Below are 14,964 nucleotides of genomic sequence, written 5' to 3'. Positions count from 1 at the left end.
CTGCAGTAGAGCAGCCAGCAGCCAGTACACATGTCTGTCAGAACGCGCCAGTCAGCCAGTGAGTGAGTGCCAGCGTGCCAGCGTGCTGCGTGCAGGGACAGGAGAGGAAGGTGGGAACGTTGTGTGTGGTGTATTTTTGGCGCACTGTGGAAAACGACAAGCTGCTGAAGCAAGAACAACGGACACGGACGACAATGAACGACCATGACGTGGAGCATGGAGGGCGAAGCCAAAGAGGAAGAGGTGGTGGTGGTGGAAAGCACGCCACGACCGCGGCGGTGCTGGTGAGCATGGCTGCGCTGGTGTGCGCGGGCGTGTACCTCGCGTGGAACCAGGACGTCGCGTTAGAACTCCTGGCGTGGTTGGAGGCCTCTCCCATGCATGTCCGCCTCATCGCCTTTGCCCTCTTGTACATCATGGCTTCCCTTCCCATGATGCTTGGCTGCGTCGTCCTCAACGTCACAGCAGGTACTTTTGTGTGTGCGTGTGTGTGTGTGTGTCTGTGTGTCTGTGTGTCTGTGTGTCTGTGTGTGTATGTACTTTTGTGTGTGCGTGTGTGTGTGTGTGTCTGTGTGTCTGTGTGTCTGTGTGTCTGTGTGTGTATGTACTTTTGTGTGTGCGTGTCTGTGTGTGTCTGTGTGTATGTACTTTTGTTTGTGTGTCTGTGTGTCTGTACTTTTGTGTCTGTCTGTCTGTCTGTCTGTCTGTCTGTCTGTCTGTCTGTCTGTCTGTCTGTCTGTCTGTCTGTCTGTCTCTGTGTATGTGTGTTTGGAAACGGGCTTGGGCAAAGCAGAGGCTTAGAGATGCTTGATGCATGCAACCCACACTCACACCAACCTTACATTCACACACACACACACGTGTGCGCGCACGTAATGTGAACACGCATTCACGCTCCACCAGGGTTCCTGTTTGGGTTCTGGCTTGGCTGCGCTGTGAGCGTGGCATCGGCCGTGTTGGGCGCGGTGCTCGTCACCCACGCGTCGTGGTGTGTGTGTGTGTGTGTGTGTGTGTGTGTGTGTGTGTGTGTGTGTGTGTGTGTGCAGTACTTGCAGCTCTTTCTATGCGTTGATGTAGTACTGTGTCGTGCTTCGTCTGTGCTTCACGCTCACCTGAATACCCGCACCCCAACGTAACACACTCCTGGTAGACGGTGGCTGCTGTCATGATGACGGTTGCTGTGAGCATTCTGACGCGGAGAGAGCTTCGCCGTTTGCACATGCACACCCTCGTTAATGGCAACCCAGCCTACAGTCCCGCAGCCAGTGCCAATGACAGGGGCAACGGTGATGGCGCCGCCGGCGGTGGTATTGATGATCGCTTTGCTGCAACTACAGCGGCGACCATGCAGACCACCAGTTCGCGTGGCCGTGCCACTCGCGACCTCCTTCAAAGCGACAGCCCTCACCACACGCTCGTCAACGTGGGTGCCCAGACCAGCCCTCACGGTCCCAGCACCAAGTCCACGGCGTCCACGGCGGGCTTGCCCTGAACGCGTGCTGCCGTCGCGGCTCGGTTCCACTGGTGACGCAGTGATGATGATGATGATGTGACGGCACTTTGCCGGGGCGGCTCTCGCAGTTCCGTTTTGTAGCTGTGTGGCGCACACTCACGCCAAGAGGGTGTTTTCGCAGATGCCACGCCAGATAAGGGAATTAGCGAATACTTCCTCCATATCTATATGCTGACCATGTACATACGTGCTGATTGACCAGAGAGAAGAAGAGAAGTAAATGACGCAATACACGCACGTGTGCACGATGCACTGAACGGTCGATAAGAGGCGCAGAGCAGAGAGGGAACATTGGGGGAGGGCAGGGGGCGAGGGTGGACAGGAGATGGTCGCAAGGTGGGGAGACGATCGCAACGTGAACGAACCACATGCACTCGAGTCACAGAGATGTGTGCGCGCACGCGTGTGTGTGTGTGTGTATGTGTGTGTGCGTGCGTGTGTTGCAGCTAGTCTGCAAGCACGCTTGGGTCAAATCCTGATACAAACAAAAAGAACGACGCAGGAAAGCAAGAGACACATTGTGGGAACCGTGGTGTGGTGCAGACGCGTACTGTCAGCATGAGAAGATGCGAGATTGACAGGGAGAGAGAGAAAGAGAAAGAGAGAGAGAGACAGACAGACAGACAGAGACAGAGACAGACAGAGACAGGGACAGAGAGACAGACAGAGACAGACAGAGACAGACAGACAGAGACAGACAGAGACAGACAGACAGAAAGAGAGAGAGAGACAGACAGACAGACAGACAGAAAGAGAGAGAGGGAGAGAAGAGGGGGCACACACACACGCGCACACACGCACACGCACACACAGACACACACACGCGCGCGCACACACGCACACACGCATACACACACACACTCTCTCTCTCTCTCCAAATGTCTCACCTGGACCAGTCTGTGGCAGGAGGTCACGCTTCGGTGTCCATGTTTGGAGGACTGTTGGCAGCAAGGAACACATGCGCAACGCGGCATCAGCCGTAAGGAACATACGCCAAAGAGCAACCCGTTTTCACACACACAGACAGAGAGAGCATGTGTGTGTGTGAGAGAGAGATATATATATCTCCCCCCCCCCCCCCCCCACACACACACACAAGCAACTCACGTTCGCTCTTGTTCATGGCGTTGCATTCTGGTGTCAGTGAAGCCCACGCACACCAGTAATTACGAAGGAGGCACGGCACAAGGTGAGAGTGTGTGAGAGTGTGAGAGCAAGCGATTGCAGAGGGTGGATGTACACAGGCACGGACGCGAGAGGTGGACTCTGATGGTGGGACTCACGTGCTGTGAAGAAGGCAGTCACTTCCTGCTTGTTCAGCTGAGGCGGCCTGCAAACAAATGTGTGTGTTTGTAAGGAAGGGAGAGAAAGTGGGGTAACCAATGGCTTATGTGTCTGCGACGCGCGCGCGCACACACACACACACACACACACACACACACACACACACACACACACACACACACACACACACACCTCTCTCTCTCTCTCTCTCACCTTGGTTGATCCATCGCTTCTTCACTCCCTCCTTCTCCTGTCTGTGTGCGTTTTGCAAATTGCGGCTCCTCCGAGAACAATTGGCAAAACCACACCTCCTGCTGAACACAAACAACACACAACAAAGCAACAACAACAACTCCCACACCCGACTGCGGCGATGGCAACCAAGTTTGCCTTGTCGGCGTTTTCGGCAGTGGCTGCTGAGACATGCACGTTTCCACTGGACCTCACCAAGACCCGGATGATGATCGCCACGCAAGCTGGCCAGCCAGTACGTGCTTTTGTTTCAGCCTTGTCTTGTTTCCCCCACTACGTTTGCGCAATGGTTGAGATTCACTCATTTGGGAACAGTGACACATTGCTTCCTCGCTTGCGCACGAGTACTCTCTCTCTCGCTCTCTCGCCTGTGCCCACTGCACTTGCTGCGCTCGATGCGCACGCCGATGCTGTCTGAATCTCAACTGCTGTTGTTTGTTTGTGGTGCACAGGCCCACGGCATGTTTGCCACAGCTGCCAGCATCGTCCGAAATGAGGGCCTGCGCTATTTATGGAGGGGATGTCCCCCAGCGCTGCTGCGACACGTCATCTACTCAGGTTCAGTGCGGCCTGCACCCTCGCTCCATTGCCGATGTTTGGGATGTGCTCAGTACCGTCGCACGCAATGCTTCCTGGTGCACTGGCTGATGCGCTCTGCTGGTTAACGTCCGATGTTGCTGGCTTGGCTTTTGTCATCGCAGGCTCCCGCGTGTGTCTTTACGAAGTGTTTCGAGATAATGTGTTCGGCAAGAACAAAGACGGTTCCGTTGCTGCTTGGAAGGCCGTGACATGTGCGTTCAGTGTGCTTGGGTTTGTTTGGTTTGTTTGGTTTGTTTGGTATGGTGTGGGTTGGATTGTTTGGTGTGGCTTGGTGTGAGCTGGGTGAGCGTGGGTTGTTTGCTCGTGCTTGAGTTGTATGGGTTGCTTGGGTTTATGTCTGCGTCGTGCGACATCAACGTGCTGGGAATCTGGTGACACCGTTTTGCCTCGCCTGTCGACCACACGAACTCGCAGGCGGGCTGTTGGCTGGTGCCGTTGGCCAATTGATTGCCAGCCCAACCGACTTGGTGAAGGTGTGTTCAGCCTGCAGCATCCCGCGTAATTGTGTACGTTGCCACATACGTATTGTGGTGGTTGCTGATGTCGCCTCACCGTGTTGTATGCTCGTGTTGGCGATCCCTGGAGTAGGTTCGGCTCGCTGGACAGGGCGCTGACGCTGCACTAGGCAAGCCCCTTCGATACAAGGTTGGTATGTGTGTGTGTCTGTGTCTGTATGTGTGTGTGTGTGTGTCTGTCTGTGTGTCTGTCTGTCTGTCTGTCTGTGTGTGTGTGTGTTTGTGTGTGTCTCTGTCTGTGTGTGTGTCTGTGTCTGTGTGTCTGTGTCTGTGTCTGTGTGTGTCAATGTGTGTGTGTGTGTATCTGTACCTGTTCATCTGTCTGCGTCTGTGGTTACTTGGTTTATCTATCTGCGTGTGGTGTGAAGAGGAAGCAGGGGGCACGTGCTGCTTTGTGAGCTGGGGTTTTGCCAGGTTGCACTCATGAGCGTGATGACTGTACAACGTGCATTGCCGTGACCCCCAGGGCACGTTCCATGCGTTCTCCTGCATCGTACGAGAGGAAGGCGTCCTCGGGCTGTGGAAAGGGTGTGTCCCCAATGTACAGCGTGCTGCCATTGTCGGCTTCAGTGAGCTCGCCACATACAACCTGGCGAAGGACACATATCGCAAGCTGGTGCGTGCTTCGAGTCTGTGTGTGTGTCTGTGTGTCTGTGTACGTCAGCGTGTCTAGGAACGCGTGTTGTGGTTTGCGATGCATGCGTGTCGCTGTGCTCTCGTCTCATAAACCCGGCGTTGTGTGTTTCTATGTGTGTGTGTGTCGCCTGTGGACGCCTGCGTTGTCCGTTTGCAGCTGGGCGACAACCCTGTCTCTCATACCCTCTCAAGCTTAACGTCCAGCTTCGTCTGCGCCGTTGCAAGTGCGTTCGTTGCACGAGGATGGCCTGTTTGTGCGGTATTCGTGTGTGTGTGTGTGTGTCTGTGCGGTATTTGTGTGTTGTGTCTGTGTGTGTGTGTGTCTGTGTGTGTCTGTGTGTCTGTGCGATATTTGTGTGTATGTGTGTGTGTCTGTGTGTGTGTGTGTGGGGGGGGGGGTCTGTGTGCGTGTGCGTGTGTTTGTCTGTCTGCCTGTCTGTCGACCAATGTGCCGGGTTTTTTTTTTTCTGTGTATCATCTCACGACGTCGTCACGTGTTGACCGCAGGCACGCCGGCCGATCTTGTGAAGACGCGCGTCATGAATCAGCCCGTAGTCAACGGAAAGTGGGTTCCGCAAACCACACCCACGCCAGCCCTTGCATTTGCCTTTCTTCATGCAGCTTACAACAACCTCTGCAGTTGCTTTTCAGCTCACACATACACACACACTCACACATACACACGCACACACTCACGCATGCGCCGACAGAGGGGTGTTGTATAAGAGCAGCTTTGACTGTCTTCGCCAAAGTGTACGGGCTGATGGCTTTCTCTCCCTGTGGCGTGGACTTTTGCCCGTGTGGCTGCGCATGGTAACTGGAGCTTGTGCTGGCGCTGCAATTGTCACCGCAGTTCACTCGCAACCAGACCTCCCCGCCTTGTCTTTCAACGTTCAGGACATGCACACACACACACACACACACACACACACACACACACACACACACACATGTACAAAAGACAGACACACACACGTACAAAAGACAGACACATACACACACACACGTACAAAAGACAGGCACATACACACACACACACATGTACGCACTCTCACCCACCATCCACTCGCAACCGTACAGACGCCGTGGTCACTGGTGTTCTGGCTCACATATGAGCAGACGCGCAACCTGGTTGGCTTGGAATCCTTCTAGCGCCAGACTCGAGGCTTCATCAACAGTGCTGGTACGTTTCGTTTGCACACACACACACATCACACACGTATCGCAGCACGAATGCTGCAGCCAATGTTGAATTTGTCAGCGTTTACTGTGATGCTGTACAAGGCGCGGTTCCGACCTTCCATCTGCCACGCGCTTGCGGTGTCGATGTTGGTGTCGTCGCTGCGTCTGTGCATGATGTGCGTGCTCACTCACACGTCATGCACCCACAAACGAACCAACAAAACAACCAAGACACAGGCGCAAGCGCGGCAGGCAGGCAACCGAACATGAAAGGCCAGGACGCGCACAACAGCGGCGGCAGCAACGCGGCAGCCAGTTAGGTAAGGAAATAGATGAAAGCAAGAAATACGAAAAATGGATGCGCAAAAATGGAAACTTGATTGGTATTGGTGGCCCGAGCAACGGGGGCAAACCCACGCGCGCTGGCGTGAAATGTCCCGAAAAGCAGCCATGTATGTAAAGCAAGCAATAAAGTAAGAGAGGAGCAATTGGAGGCAAAGGGGTCATGGGTGACAGACAAGAAGAGACACGAATGGTCAACATCACTTCATGTCAACAAGTCTGTTAAAAGCATCACGTAGGTCGTAGGAAGAGTAAGGCAGGTAGGGCGGGTCAGGGTCGGGCAATTGGGCGTAAAGCAAACAACACTACAACACAACACCACACTAAACAAGGCGCGCAGCCACCAAGAAAACAAACGGGGCTTTGCTCCCATGCCAGCAAGGGACACAGGCAAGCAAACCCAGGGCGGGCATGACGGCACAAAACTTAGGAAAGACCAACAACATCAAGCAAGCAAGAAAGAAAGCAAGAAACAAACAAACAAACAAAGAAAGAAAAAAAGGGAGGCTGCACACACAGCGCAGCGGCAGTCAACAGCTGTCCAGTCAATAGGCAATGAGAACAAAGTGGGCAGGTGCAAGATGCACAAAGGCACAGTTTTGTATTGTTTCGCAAGTCCATGAATGTACAGGCTGCTGATAAGTAAACGTCAGGTCGAGGGGATGGTTGGATGGATGGTTGGCTGGATGGATGGGGGGGGGGCAAGGAAGTCACACGATAGGCAGTTGGGGCCCTCTGTGTGTTGGCCACCCAATGGACTCAGCTCACAAGCGGTGAGGTTTTTAGGCGTGGCCCTTGCGCTGTGCCTTGTCAAAGCCCGCCACCGAGTGTGGGCGGTAGTGCACATATCTGCTGTTGTGCCTGCGCTCCGGGGCCATGCCGAAGCGGCCCTCGTAGATGGCGCGCAGCGTCGCGTCCTTGACCGGCACCGCCTTGGACGCCTCGTGCAGCTGGAACCCCGCAAGCACAATCGTCTCTGGCTGCGGCTGTGGCTCGTTCTTGCCAAGACGGAAGTACCGCCAGAAGTCTCCCGGCTTCTCCGTCAGCGCCTGCACCGCGTCGATAAAGTCCTGGCGCGGCACCTGCGGCAGACGGCTGCTGGGCTTCGACCGCGCCGCCTTTCGCGCGTGCAATGCCGCAGCAGAACTGGCGGCAGTGGTGCCGCTGGTGGTACTGGTGGCGGCGGCGCTGCTGCCTGTACCGTGCGCGCGCTTGGCGGCCCGGCGAGCAGCGGCCGTGGCGGAGGGCGTGGTGGTGGTGGTGGTGGCACTTGCGGTTGCCGCCTTTGGCTTGCGGCGGGAGCGGCCCACGCCACGGATCTTTGGCCAGCGCTTCTTGCACTTGGCAACAAGCTTCTGCGTCTCCTTGGCAAACGCAAGATGCTGCTTGTAACCGGGGTAGTGCTCGTTCAAGAACTGCAATTGCGTATGTGTGAGTGTGTGTGTTGGAGGGTTGGTGTGTGAGCTTCAGTTTGGGAAGAAGGGTGGGTGGAACTTGGGCCGAGCAGGCAGACGACAAGCAAGCAAATAAGAGAAGCACTTGAGTACAACACACAACACACAACACACAACACACAACACACAACACGCGCGCGATGCAGACACACGCACAAGGCATGGCATACAGCAGACGTGTGGTGTGAGACTCACCGCTGCGACAGTGCGCTCGTCGCGATCACGAAGCCGTGGCGTCTTGCACGCGCCCTTGTGGCCGCCAACGGCCTGGCCGTTCTCAAAGACTTCACCGCAAGGGCACACAATGTACTTGTGGCCCTGCACGACCAGGTCAATTGGGCACGCGCGCTGGTACGCGTCAAACATGCGATCAAGGTCTGCAGCCAAAAGCATCGCAAAGAGAGGGAGAAACGAGTGTGAGGCAACGCTGCAGTGTGAACAGACGCGCACATGTACGTTAAAGGCGCACACGTACGTGAAGGCTTTCAAGCTTGCACACCCACCACACACACACACACACACACACACGCACACACGCACGCACGCGCAAACCCACCACACACACACGCGCGCACACGCACAAACACGCACAAACACGCACGCACACACACACACACGCACGCACGCACGCACAAACACAACCAACACACACGCACGCACCGTATTCGTTTGATGTGCCTGGGATGTGGAAGCGGTTCATAAATGCGTCGGCGGTCATGGAGTTGTCGACCTTTGGGCGCTTGGCGGCGGCCTTGCTCGTGTGCGGCTTGTCGGCCAGGTAGTAGATGCGCTCATGGTCGCCCGTCGGCGCCTCGCGCGACTTGAGCCGCGGCACGTGGATGCCCAGCTTGTTGTAATAAGCAAGCCACTTGGGCGCGTTTGTCGTGCGTTGGCGCTCAAGCTCGTCCGTGTCGGCGGCGCTGAGGGCATCGTCGTCTTCGGCGTCGACCTCATCCTCCTGCGTCGCAGTTGTCACCTCTGTCGCCGCATCATCGTCCACATCCTCCGTCTCGTCGCCCTGCACCAGGGGCTCCTCCTTGTGACGGTGGTGATGGCGGCGGCGGTGGCGGCGCTTGCGTCTGCGGGCCGGCTGCTGTGCGTCTGCGGCGTGGGATGCCTCGTCCTCCACGTCATCTGCTTCCGCGGACAGCGCTTCGTCCGTCTCCGTCTCCGCGCCGGCTGGGACGGTCATGCCGCCGCCGCCGCTCAGATACATGCTGGCATGGGATGCGTTGACGCCGGCGGCGGCTGTGGCGCTGGTGGCCGGGTTCATGCCAAAAAACGGGTGGTGCGCATGCGGATGCTGGTGCTGGTGCTGCGGGAACATGGACGCCTGCTGAGAGAAGTGGAGCGGGTGCGCCCTCAGCATGGAGGCCTGAGCCGGGTGGGACGGGCCAATAAAGGGCGAGAGGCCACCAGCGTATGGGCCAAACGGCTGCTGTGGTTGCTGTGGTTGCTGCGGTGGCGTGTGCGTCGGGGTGTGCTGGCCCTGTGCAGGGTTCTGCTGGTTGGCCCAGGCACGCCGCATGTAGTCTTGCTGGTACATGCGGTTCATGTGGTATGGGTTGAGCTGAGCGCCTGCGCTGGTGGCCACGCTGAGCGGATGTTGCTGATGCTGGTGCTGCATGGCTGCTGGGTGCATGGCCATTGGCTGCGCCATGCTCATGCTCACGCCGGCAGCAGCAGAGGAAGAGGGCACAGCAAGCGATGAGGGCTGCGCTTGGGGGCTGGCCGTTGCAGACGGGCCGTTGCTGTGGCTGCCCGCCTTGCTCGCGGCAGGCCTGTGTTTTTTGTGCTTGTGCTTCATCTGCTTGCGGGGCGACGAAGAAGCCGGTGCTGTTGCTGTTGTGGCTGTTGTAGCTGCTGTGGCTGTGGGCGGCGCTGCGGCGGTGCGGCGCTGCTGGTGTGGTGAGAGCGGGGGCGACTTGGCGGCGTCGCTGGAGGAGGGCTGGGCGTCCTCCGCCTCGTCCTGGTCAAGCTCCATGTCCGAGGTGGAGTCGATGTCCGACGCGTGGGCGTGGGCGCGGGCGCGGGCGGCGGCGATGGCGCGCTTGGCGCGCTTGGTGGAGAGGCCAAGGTCTGTGTCAATGTCGGCGACGGCGGGGCGGGCGCGCTCCTCCGTGTCGGAGCCCTCGTCCGTGAGGCCAAGCATGGCCTTGAAGGGCTTGCGCGCGATGAGCGGGCTGACAATGTACAGGGGCTGGCAGTGGCTGTCGAGGAGCACCATGTGCGTGTAGCAGGCGGTGGTGCTGCGGCCATCTGCGCCGGCCTTGCAGACAAGCACGCTGCCGGGCCGGTACTTGGGCATGTACAGCTTGAGTGGGTAGGTTGGCGCGGCGACGCGGTCCACGTCGTTCTTTGCGGCGACGGGGAAGCCGTTGAGCTCGTGGGCCTTGTTGGCCGGGTACTGCATGGCCGGGTTCATGCTGTTGAACAGCAGCTCCTCCTCGCGGTCCATAAACTCGTGGTGGCAGCTGGCGCTGCAAAACTCCACCAGCCAGTCGTCGTCCACCTGCAGCAAAGCAAAGCCAAGCAAAGGCGCACTTAGAACAACGTACACATGCATGCAAACAGTAGGAAAGCACACACACACACACACACACGTGCCTCCCGCATATGCATCACGCAGAACAAGCACTCAAACACACGCACTTCACACTCAACACAAACACAAAACACTTCACACTCAACACAAACACAATACACACGACGAACCTGGCCGGTGCGGCAACGGGCACAAGTGATGGGGTTGGAAGAAGGGCTTCCACTGCGCACTCTGTCGAGGAGGGTTTGCATGAGGGCTCTGCCAGACTCGCTGAGCTCGTCGATATCGTTGTCGTCGTCTGCTTCAGCCCCGTGCCAGACGTCGTCGGCGTTGTCGTCCTCGTCGCTGAGGGTAGGGGCGTGGGTGTGGGTGAGGATGCTTGGGCGGCGGGAGCGGCGGTTGCTGCCGCTTGTGGCGCCATCCTGCTGGGCGCTTGGCGCTGCTGTTGTGGGGGGCGTGGCGTTGCCGCTTGTGAGCAGAGCGACGGCCTGTTTGTGGAGGGGCTTCGACATGGGCACGGCGGGCTTCCCTGGCGAGAAGAGGTGCAGCATGGTGTTTGCCGCAAGAACCTCCGCTGCGGAGTACTGTTGGCGTGAGGCAAGGCAAGCAGACATGTCGCCAGTGCAGTGTGTGAGTACAGTGTGGTGTGCGCGTGTGTGAGGGTGTGTGTATGTGTATGTGTGTGTGTGTGAGTACAGTGTGGTGATGGAAATTAGTGACAGTGATAAGTGTGTTCACGTGGCGCGGCGCGGGTGTGGGAAGTGGGTGAGTGTCAAACAAGGAGAGAAGTGGGAGAAGCGAAAGAAGAGGTGGGGGCAACGCCACACACGGAAGCCGCAAAGGAATACAAACAAACAAACAGTGATGTGACAACAATGAGGTGGGCAACAAGTGGTTGGGCAGTGTGTGTGTGTGTGTGTGTGTGTGTGTGTGTGTGTGTGTGTGTGTGTGTGTGTGTGTGTGTGTGTGTGTGGTGGAAATGTAACAGGTTCAAATTTGGTATGGCGTTTGATTTGATTCACATCATGCATAACTTTGTGTGTGTGTGGAGACGATTGCAGAAGCAGTGGCCACCGAGGCCAAAACAGAAAGAGAAGATGGAAGCGTGTTACGTACCGGCTCAGACGCCATCTCTGGCTGTCTGTTGATCTCAGTGGTACTGGTGCTGATGGTGTTCGCTTGTTGCTGCTGGTTGCTGGTTGTTTGTTGATGCTGTGGCGGCAGTGAACGTGATAGTTGGATGTTGAGTGGGGGGGGGAGGGGGAGTTCTGGCAGTGAGTGGCTGGCGCCCAAGAAGAGCGAGGGCACACAAGAGGAGGAGCGAGGGCACACAGGCGACGCAAAAAAACAAAAACAGTGGCGATGGTTGTTGGCAAGCACGGCACGGCGCGCGCTGTGGTGGATGGCGTGGCTTTTGTTTGTATTTGTCTGTTAATCTGTGTCTTGGCGTACCGTGATTGCGCGGTTTCCGTTGAGGAGCTGCTGACAAAGAAATGCACGAGACGGCGTGAGGCAAGCGTGGCAAGGAAGAAAACCAGTGATCGACAAAAGGAGAGACGTGCGTGTGCGTGTGTGTGTGTGTGATCAATGTTTGGCCAGTGCGCAGTGCGCGACAAAAATGCAGCTTGGTTCGCTTTGCACGTAACAGTGGTGGCAGGGGATGGATGATGGAGGATGATGATGATGATGATGACACACCATGCAATGAGGAATGGACACACGCATTCACACGACACACACACACACAGAGCACATACGCACCTGGTGTGTGTGAAAAGTGTTGCGTGGCTTCTTCCGGCAAGCACTGGCTGCAGAGTCAAATGACATCCAAATCAGCAGTCGTCGTCGTCGTTGTCGTCGTCGAGGAGTCACGGCACGGCTGGCGTGGGTGGGCGGTGAGTGTACTGGCAAAGTCAGGTGGAAAGTGGCCGTTGTCAGCAATTGCAGCAACAACGTCAACGATGGTGACACGCCGTTCCAGCCGTTGTTGTTATGTATTGCTTTGCTTCTTCGGTTTTGGGCGGGCGGTTGGGCGGTTGGTCGGTTGGGCGGTTTGGATGGGATGGGATGGGGAGGAGCAAGAATGTCGCAAGCAACTGCTAAGCACGTACGCACGCACAATGCACTGATTGTTTTGTGGGTTTGTTTGTTTGTGTTTGCGTGTTTCGTTGGCAGTTCCAGTGTGCGCGTGTGTGATGTGTTGTTGTTACACACCAGTGGAAGAAGAACAAGCTGAAGCAAAAGAAAGATGTGGCATGCAGAAGCAACGACAAGTCACGAGCAAGACGAAGACAGCCACTGGAGCGGAACGGCAGCAATGGGCGAAGCGCAAGCAAAGGCCCGTGGACATGAGTCATCATCTGACACGAAATTTTTCGGTTTTTTCGATCTATTGTGGCTATTTTTAGCAGTTCTCGGAAAAATCCAAGAAATCTTCGTTTAACAATCTTGCACACTTAAACGTGGGGCAAGTCCGCAGAAGGAGGAGCAGCATCAAATCATGACGACGAGGACGACGATTGCGTACGTACCCGCGTTTTGGAAGCGAACGGAAGCGAAGGCATTCCCGCAGAAAATTGTTCAAGATAATTTGTAATCGACAGCACAAAAGGTGTTTTGATGTGTCACGTCACCGGCTGGTGGTGGGACTGACCAAGCGCACACAACAATCACAACAGCCATAGCAAAGACAATCAGTGGACCGGTGTGCGACATGCGTCGCTTGCTGGCAGCACGGAGTTTGCGGACACGATCGCATGTCGCACTTTCCTCTCGTCGCTTCTTTCCTCACAGCACTACATTGAGGTTTGTCCTGAGGAGATAAAGCAGAGAACAAGCAAGAAGCCAGATCAGATCACTGGTGCCTGCTTGCCTGCCACCCACAACCAAGGTCACTCCACAGCGTGTGGGAGACCATACTACCACCAAACCAAGGCACCAAGCCTTCCTGTCAACAAGCAGCTTTCCACTGCCACCCGACGGACAACATGAGCGAGGTGAGGCTGTGAAATCACGGGGAGTGCGGCAACTCATGCAATTCATGTCTTCATATGTGTCTTCATGTGTCTTCATGTGTCTTCATGTGCATGAGGGTGTTTCTTTGCTCGACGTCTTTGCTTCTTCCACCAGTGAACCCGACAGTTGCGTCCACAAACCAATTGCGCGAGCTGCGCTCACTGCTTGTCCTGCCTTTCTCTTTCGAAATGATCACCCCGTCCTTTCCCTCCTTCTCCTTCGGTGACAAACAGCCCAAAACGGCACCATTCATGGCCACCTGGAGAAAGGCCCACAAGGCCTGGATGGAAGCTAGAGCCTCGAAGGAAAAACAAGCATGCATTCCACCTCTCTTCAATGCCGTCCTGGATGTCGCCTCCAACTTTGCCAAAGTCGCCGGCCAAACGGAGTGGTCCAAGCTGGTCAAGGGCCTGGGCTTCCTGCCGCAGTACTTCACCGCCTCGTAAGCAACCCGTGTTTTGGTTTATGTTTTGGTTCATGTGGTGTTCCTCCTATGTCCTCCAGCTCTCCTGCACTGCCCCTTGTCCGGTTGTGGGCACCTTGTTGACTTTGGTGTGCTCACATCACTGTGTCCACTCATCATGCATGGTTTTGACTCACAAGTCGGACACATGTCACTCAGCAACTTGTCTACTCACTCACACACACACACACACACACACTCACTCACTCACTCTCTCACACAAACGCACACACTCTCACACACACACACACATACACACACAGGACAACCCTTCGCGAGGCTGCGCTGGAGCTGGCCGTCGCCGTGCTCAGCAACGAGGATGCTCGAGCAAACTTGACTGAGGCCGCCGACGCCAGCGCATCTTTCCTCCAGCTCCTCAACACTGTCGTCGATCACTTTGTGGGCGCAAGCACTGATCCGGATACGATGAGTGGCCGGTCATTTGACCTGTGCGCCCAAATCTGTGTGCTCCTGCTTGAGCACAGGAACATCCTCGACACTGCCCACCGCCAACCGGACCTCCTCCGCACCCTCGCTCGTGCTTCGGTGCGCCAACCCCAGATTCGTGAACACGTGTACCGTCACAAGAACAAGGGCATCGTCCACACGCTGGATGCCGCGGACACCAACAGCAAGGTGAGAAAGCCCTACAACACTGCCGCACACACGCACACGCACACGCACTGTCACACAACACACGCACACGCACATGCGCACATAGGCACGCACACGCACTGTCACACATAGACACGCACGCACATGGTCAGTCTGTATCTGGACTGCATAGCCTCGTCCTCTTGCACATTTCGCCTCGTTCTGCTCATCATCCCTTGCATTGTCCATCACCACGAACAGGGACCATCCTCCCTTGTGCCCAACTTTCGATTCACCTGGACCGATGATCGCGTGGATGAGATGAGCCAGACGACCTGGGAGCACCAGCGCAAGCTCTGGCGTGTCGCTGACCCCCACCACTACCGCAGATTCACAGGCACGTCTCATGAACTGTGTGTTTGCGCTCCTGTGCGCGTGCATCGCATGTGTTCATCAAGCCATTGCTGTTGCATGGCCATGCAACCAACGACACACACACACACACACCACGCACGCATGCATGCGTGCACTTCACACATGACGCGGCAACGACACTCACCCCTTTCTCC

General features: G+C 56.4%; 5 protein-coding genes across 6 annotated transcripts in view; 3 read left to right on the top strand and 2 right to left on the bottom strand.

The window, feature by feature from the left end:
• Nucleotides 1-1,715, top strand: part of PTSG_00779 (uncharacterized protein) — a 2,737-nt gene extending 1,022 nt beyond the window's left edge. Inside the window, exons 2-4 of the mRNA XM_004998190.1 lie at nucleotides 336-468; nucleotides 904-965; nucleotides 1,151-1,715. Of these exons, the coding sequence (XP_004998247.1) occupies nucleotides 336-468; nucleotides 904-965; nucleotides 1,151-1,492 (537 nt within the window). The 3' untranslated portion in view covers nucleotides 1,493-1,715. The remainder of the gene's footprint in view (nucleotides 1-335; nucleotides 469-903; nucleotides 966-1,150) is intronic.
• Nucleotides 1,659-3,375, bottom strand: PTSG_11642 (uncharacterized protein). Its single transcript, XM_004998189.1, has 5 exons — nucleotides 3,011-3,375; nucleotides 2,797-2,843; nucleotides 2,621-2,647; nucleotides 2,401-2,451; nucleotides 1,659-1,988 (listed from the first exon to the last, which is right to left on the bottom strand). The coding sequence occupies exons 1-5, from the start codon at nucleotides 3,022-3,024 to the stop codon at nucleotides 1,960-1,962; spliced, it is 168 nt and encodes a 55-aa protein (XP_004998246.1). The 5' UTR covers nucleotides 3,025-3,375; the 3' UTR covers nucleotides 1,659-1,959.
• On the top strand, nucleotides 3,106-6,468 carry PTSG_00778 (uncharacterized protein). The gene is made up of 11 exons (XM_004998188.1): nucleotides 3,106-3,284; nucleotides 3,502-3,607; nucleotides 3,751-3,840; nucleotides 4,064-4,122; nucleotides 4,238-4,294; nucleotides 4,631-4,780; nucleotides 4,958-5,024; nucleotides 5,308-5,365; nucleotides 5,511-5,613; nucleotides 5,881-5,983; nucleotides 6,214-6,468. Exons 1-10 carry the CDS (start codon nucleotides 3,171-3,173, stop codon nucleotides 5,950-5,952), a joined length of 876 nt encoding a protein of 291 aa, XP_004998245.1. The 5' UTR covers nucleotides 3,106-3,170; the 3' UTR covers nucleotides 5,953-5,983; nucleotides 6,214-6,468.
• On the bottom strand, nucleotides 6,047-12,556 carry PTSG_00777. Of its 2 annotated transcripts, XM_004998187.1 has the most exons (7): nucleotides 12,085-12,556; nucleotides 11,776-11,802; nucleotides 11,440-11,535; nucleotides 10,494-10,907; nucleotides 8,439-10,290; nucleotides 7,974-8,155; nucleotides 6,047-7,739 (listed from the first exon to the last, which is right to left on the bottom strand). In XM_004998187.1, exons 1-7 carry the CDS (start codon nucleotides 12,148-12,150, stop codon nucleotides 7,107-7,109), a joined length of 3,270 nt encoding a protein of 1,089 aa, XP_004998244.1. In that variant the 5' UTR covers nucleotides 12,151-12,556; the 3' UTR covers nucleotides 6,047-7,106. The 2 variants fall into 2 exon arrangements, with proteins under 2 accessions (XP_004998244.1, XP_004998243.1); XM_004998186.1 differs by having other exon boundaries at nucleotides 11,776-12,556.
• A 543-nt stretch (nucleotides 12,557-13,099) lies between these two features.
• The window catches only part of PTSG_00776 (uncharacterized protein), a 26,221-nt gene continuing 24,356 nt past the window's right edge, over nucleotides 13,100-14,964 (top strand). Inside the window, exons 1-4 of the mRNA XM_004998185.1 lie at nucleotides 13,100-13,319; nucleotides 13,572-13,780; nucleotides 14,065-14,437; nucleotides 14,657-14,792. Of these exons, the coding sequence (XP_004998242.1) occupies nucleotides 13,311-13,319; nucleotides 13,572-13,780; nucleotides 14,065-14,437; nucleotides 14,657-14,792 (727 nt within the window). The 5' untranslated portion in view covers nucleotides 13,100-13,310. The remainder of the gene's footprint in view (nucleotides 13,320-13,571; nucleotides 13,781-14,064; nucleotides 14,438-14,656; nucleotides 14,793-14,964) is intronic.

Source organism: Salpingoeca rosetta (genome assembly GCF_000188695.1).
Source record: "Salpingoeca rosetta unplaced genomic scaffold supercont1.2, whole genome shotgun sequence".
Lineage (NCBI taxonomy): Eukaryota > Choanoflagellata > Craspedida > Salpingoecidae > Salpingoeca > Salpingoeca rosetta.
Note: the sequence above shows the minus strand (reverse complement) of the source record. Positions and strands in the feature narration are given on the sequence as shown.

Excerpts from the sequence above, each read along its gene's own strand:
- PTSG_11642 (XM_004998189.1), bottom strand. Across the intron at positions 2,648-2,796 it reads GACTGCCTTCTTCACAGCAC|AATGCAACGCCATGAACAAG; the intron begins GTGAGTCCCACC and ends CACTGACACCAG. Across the intron at positions 2,452-2,620 it reads CGCCATGAACAAGAGCGAAC|TCCTCCAAACATGGACACCG; the intron begins GTGAGTTGCTTG and ends TGCTGCCAACAG.
- PTSG_00778 (XM_004998188.1), top strand. The coding sequence starts at position 3,171 with ATGGCAACCAAGTTTGCCTTGTCGGCGTTTTCGGCAGTGGCTGCTGAG. Across the intron at positions 3,608-3,750 it reads GCGACACGTCATCTACTCAG|GCTCCCGCGTGTGTCTTTAC; the intron begins GTTCAGTGCGGC and ends TTGTCATCGCAG. Across the intron at positions 4,123-4,237 it reads GCCCAACCGACTTGGTGAAG|GTTCGGCTCGCTGGACAGGG; the intron begins GTGTGTTCAGCC and ends TCCCTGGAGTAG.
- PTSG_00777 (XM_004998187.1), bottom strand. The coding sequence starts at position 12,150 with ATGTCATTTGACTCTGCAGCCAGTGCTTGCCGGAAGAAGCCACGCAAC. Across the intron at positions 11,803-12,084 it reads ACACTTTTCACACACACCAG|CTCCTCAACGGAAACCGCGC; the intron begins GTGCGTATGTGC and ends CTTTGTCAGCAG. Across the intron at positions 8,156-8,438 it reads AGGCACATCAAACGAATACG|ACCTTGATCGCATGTTTGAC; the intron begins GTGCGTGCGTGT and ends TTTTGGCTGCAG.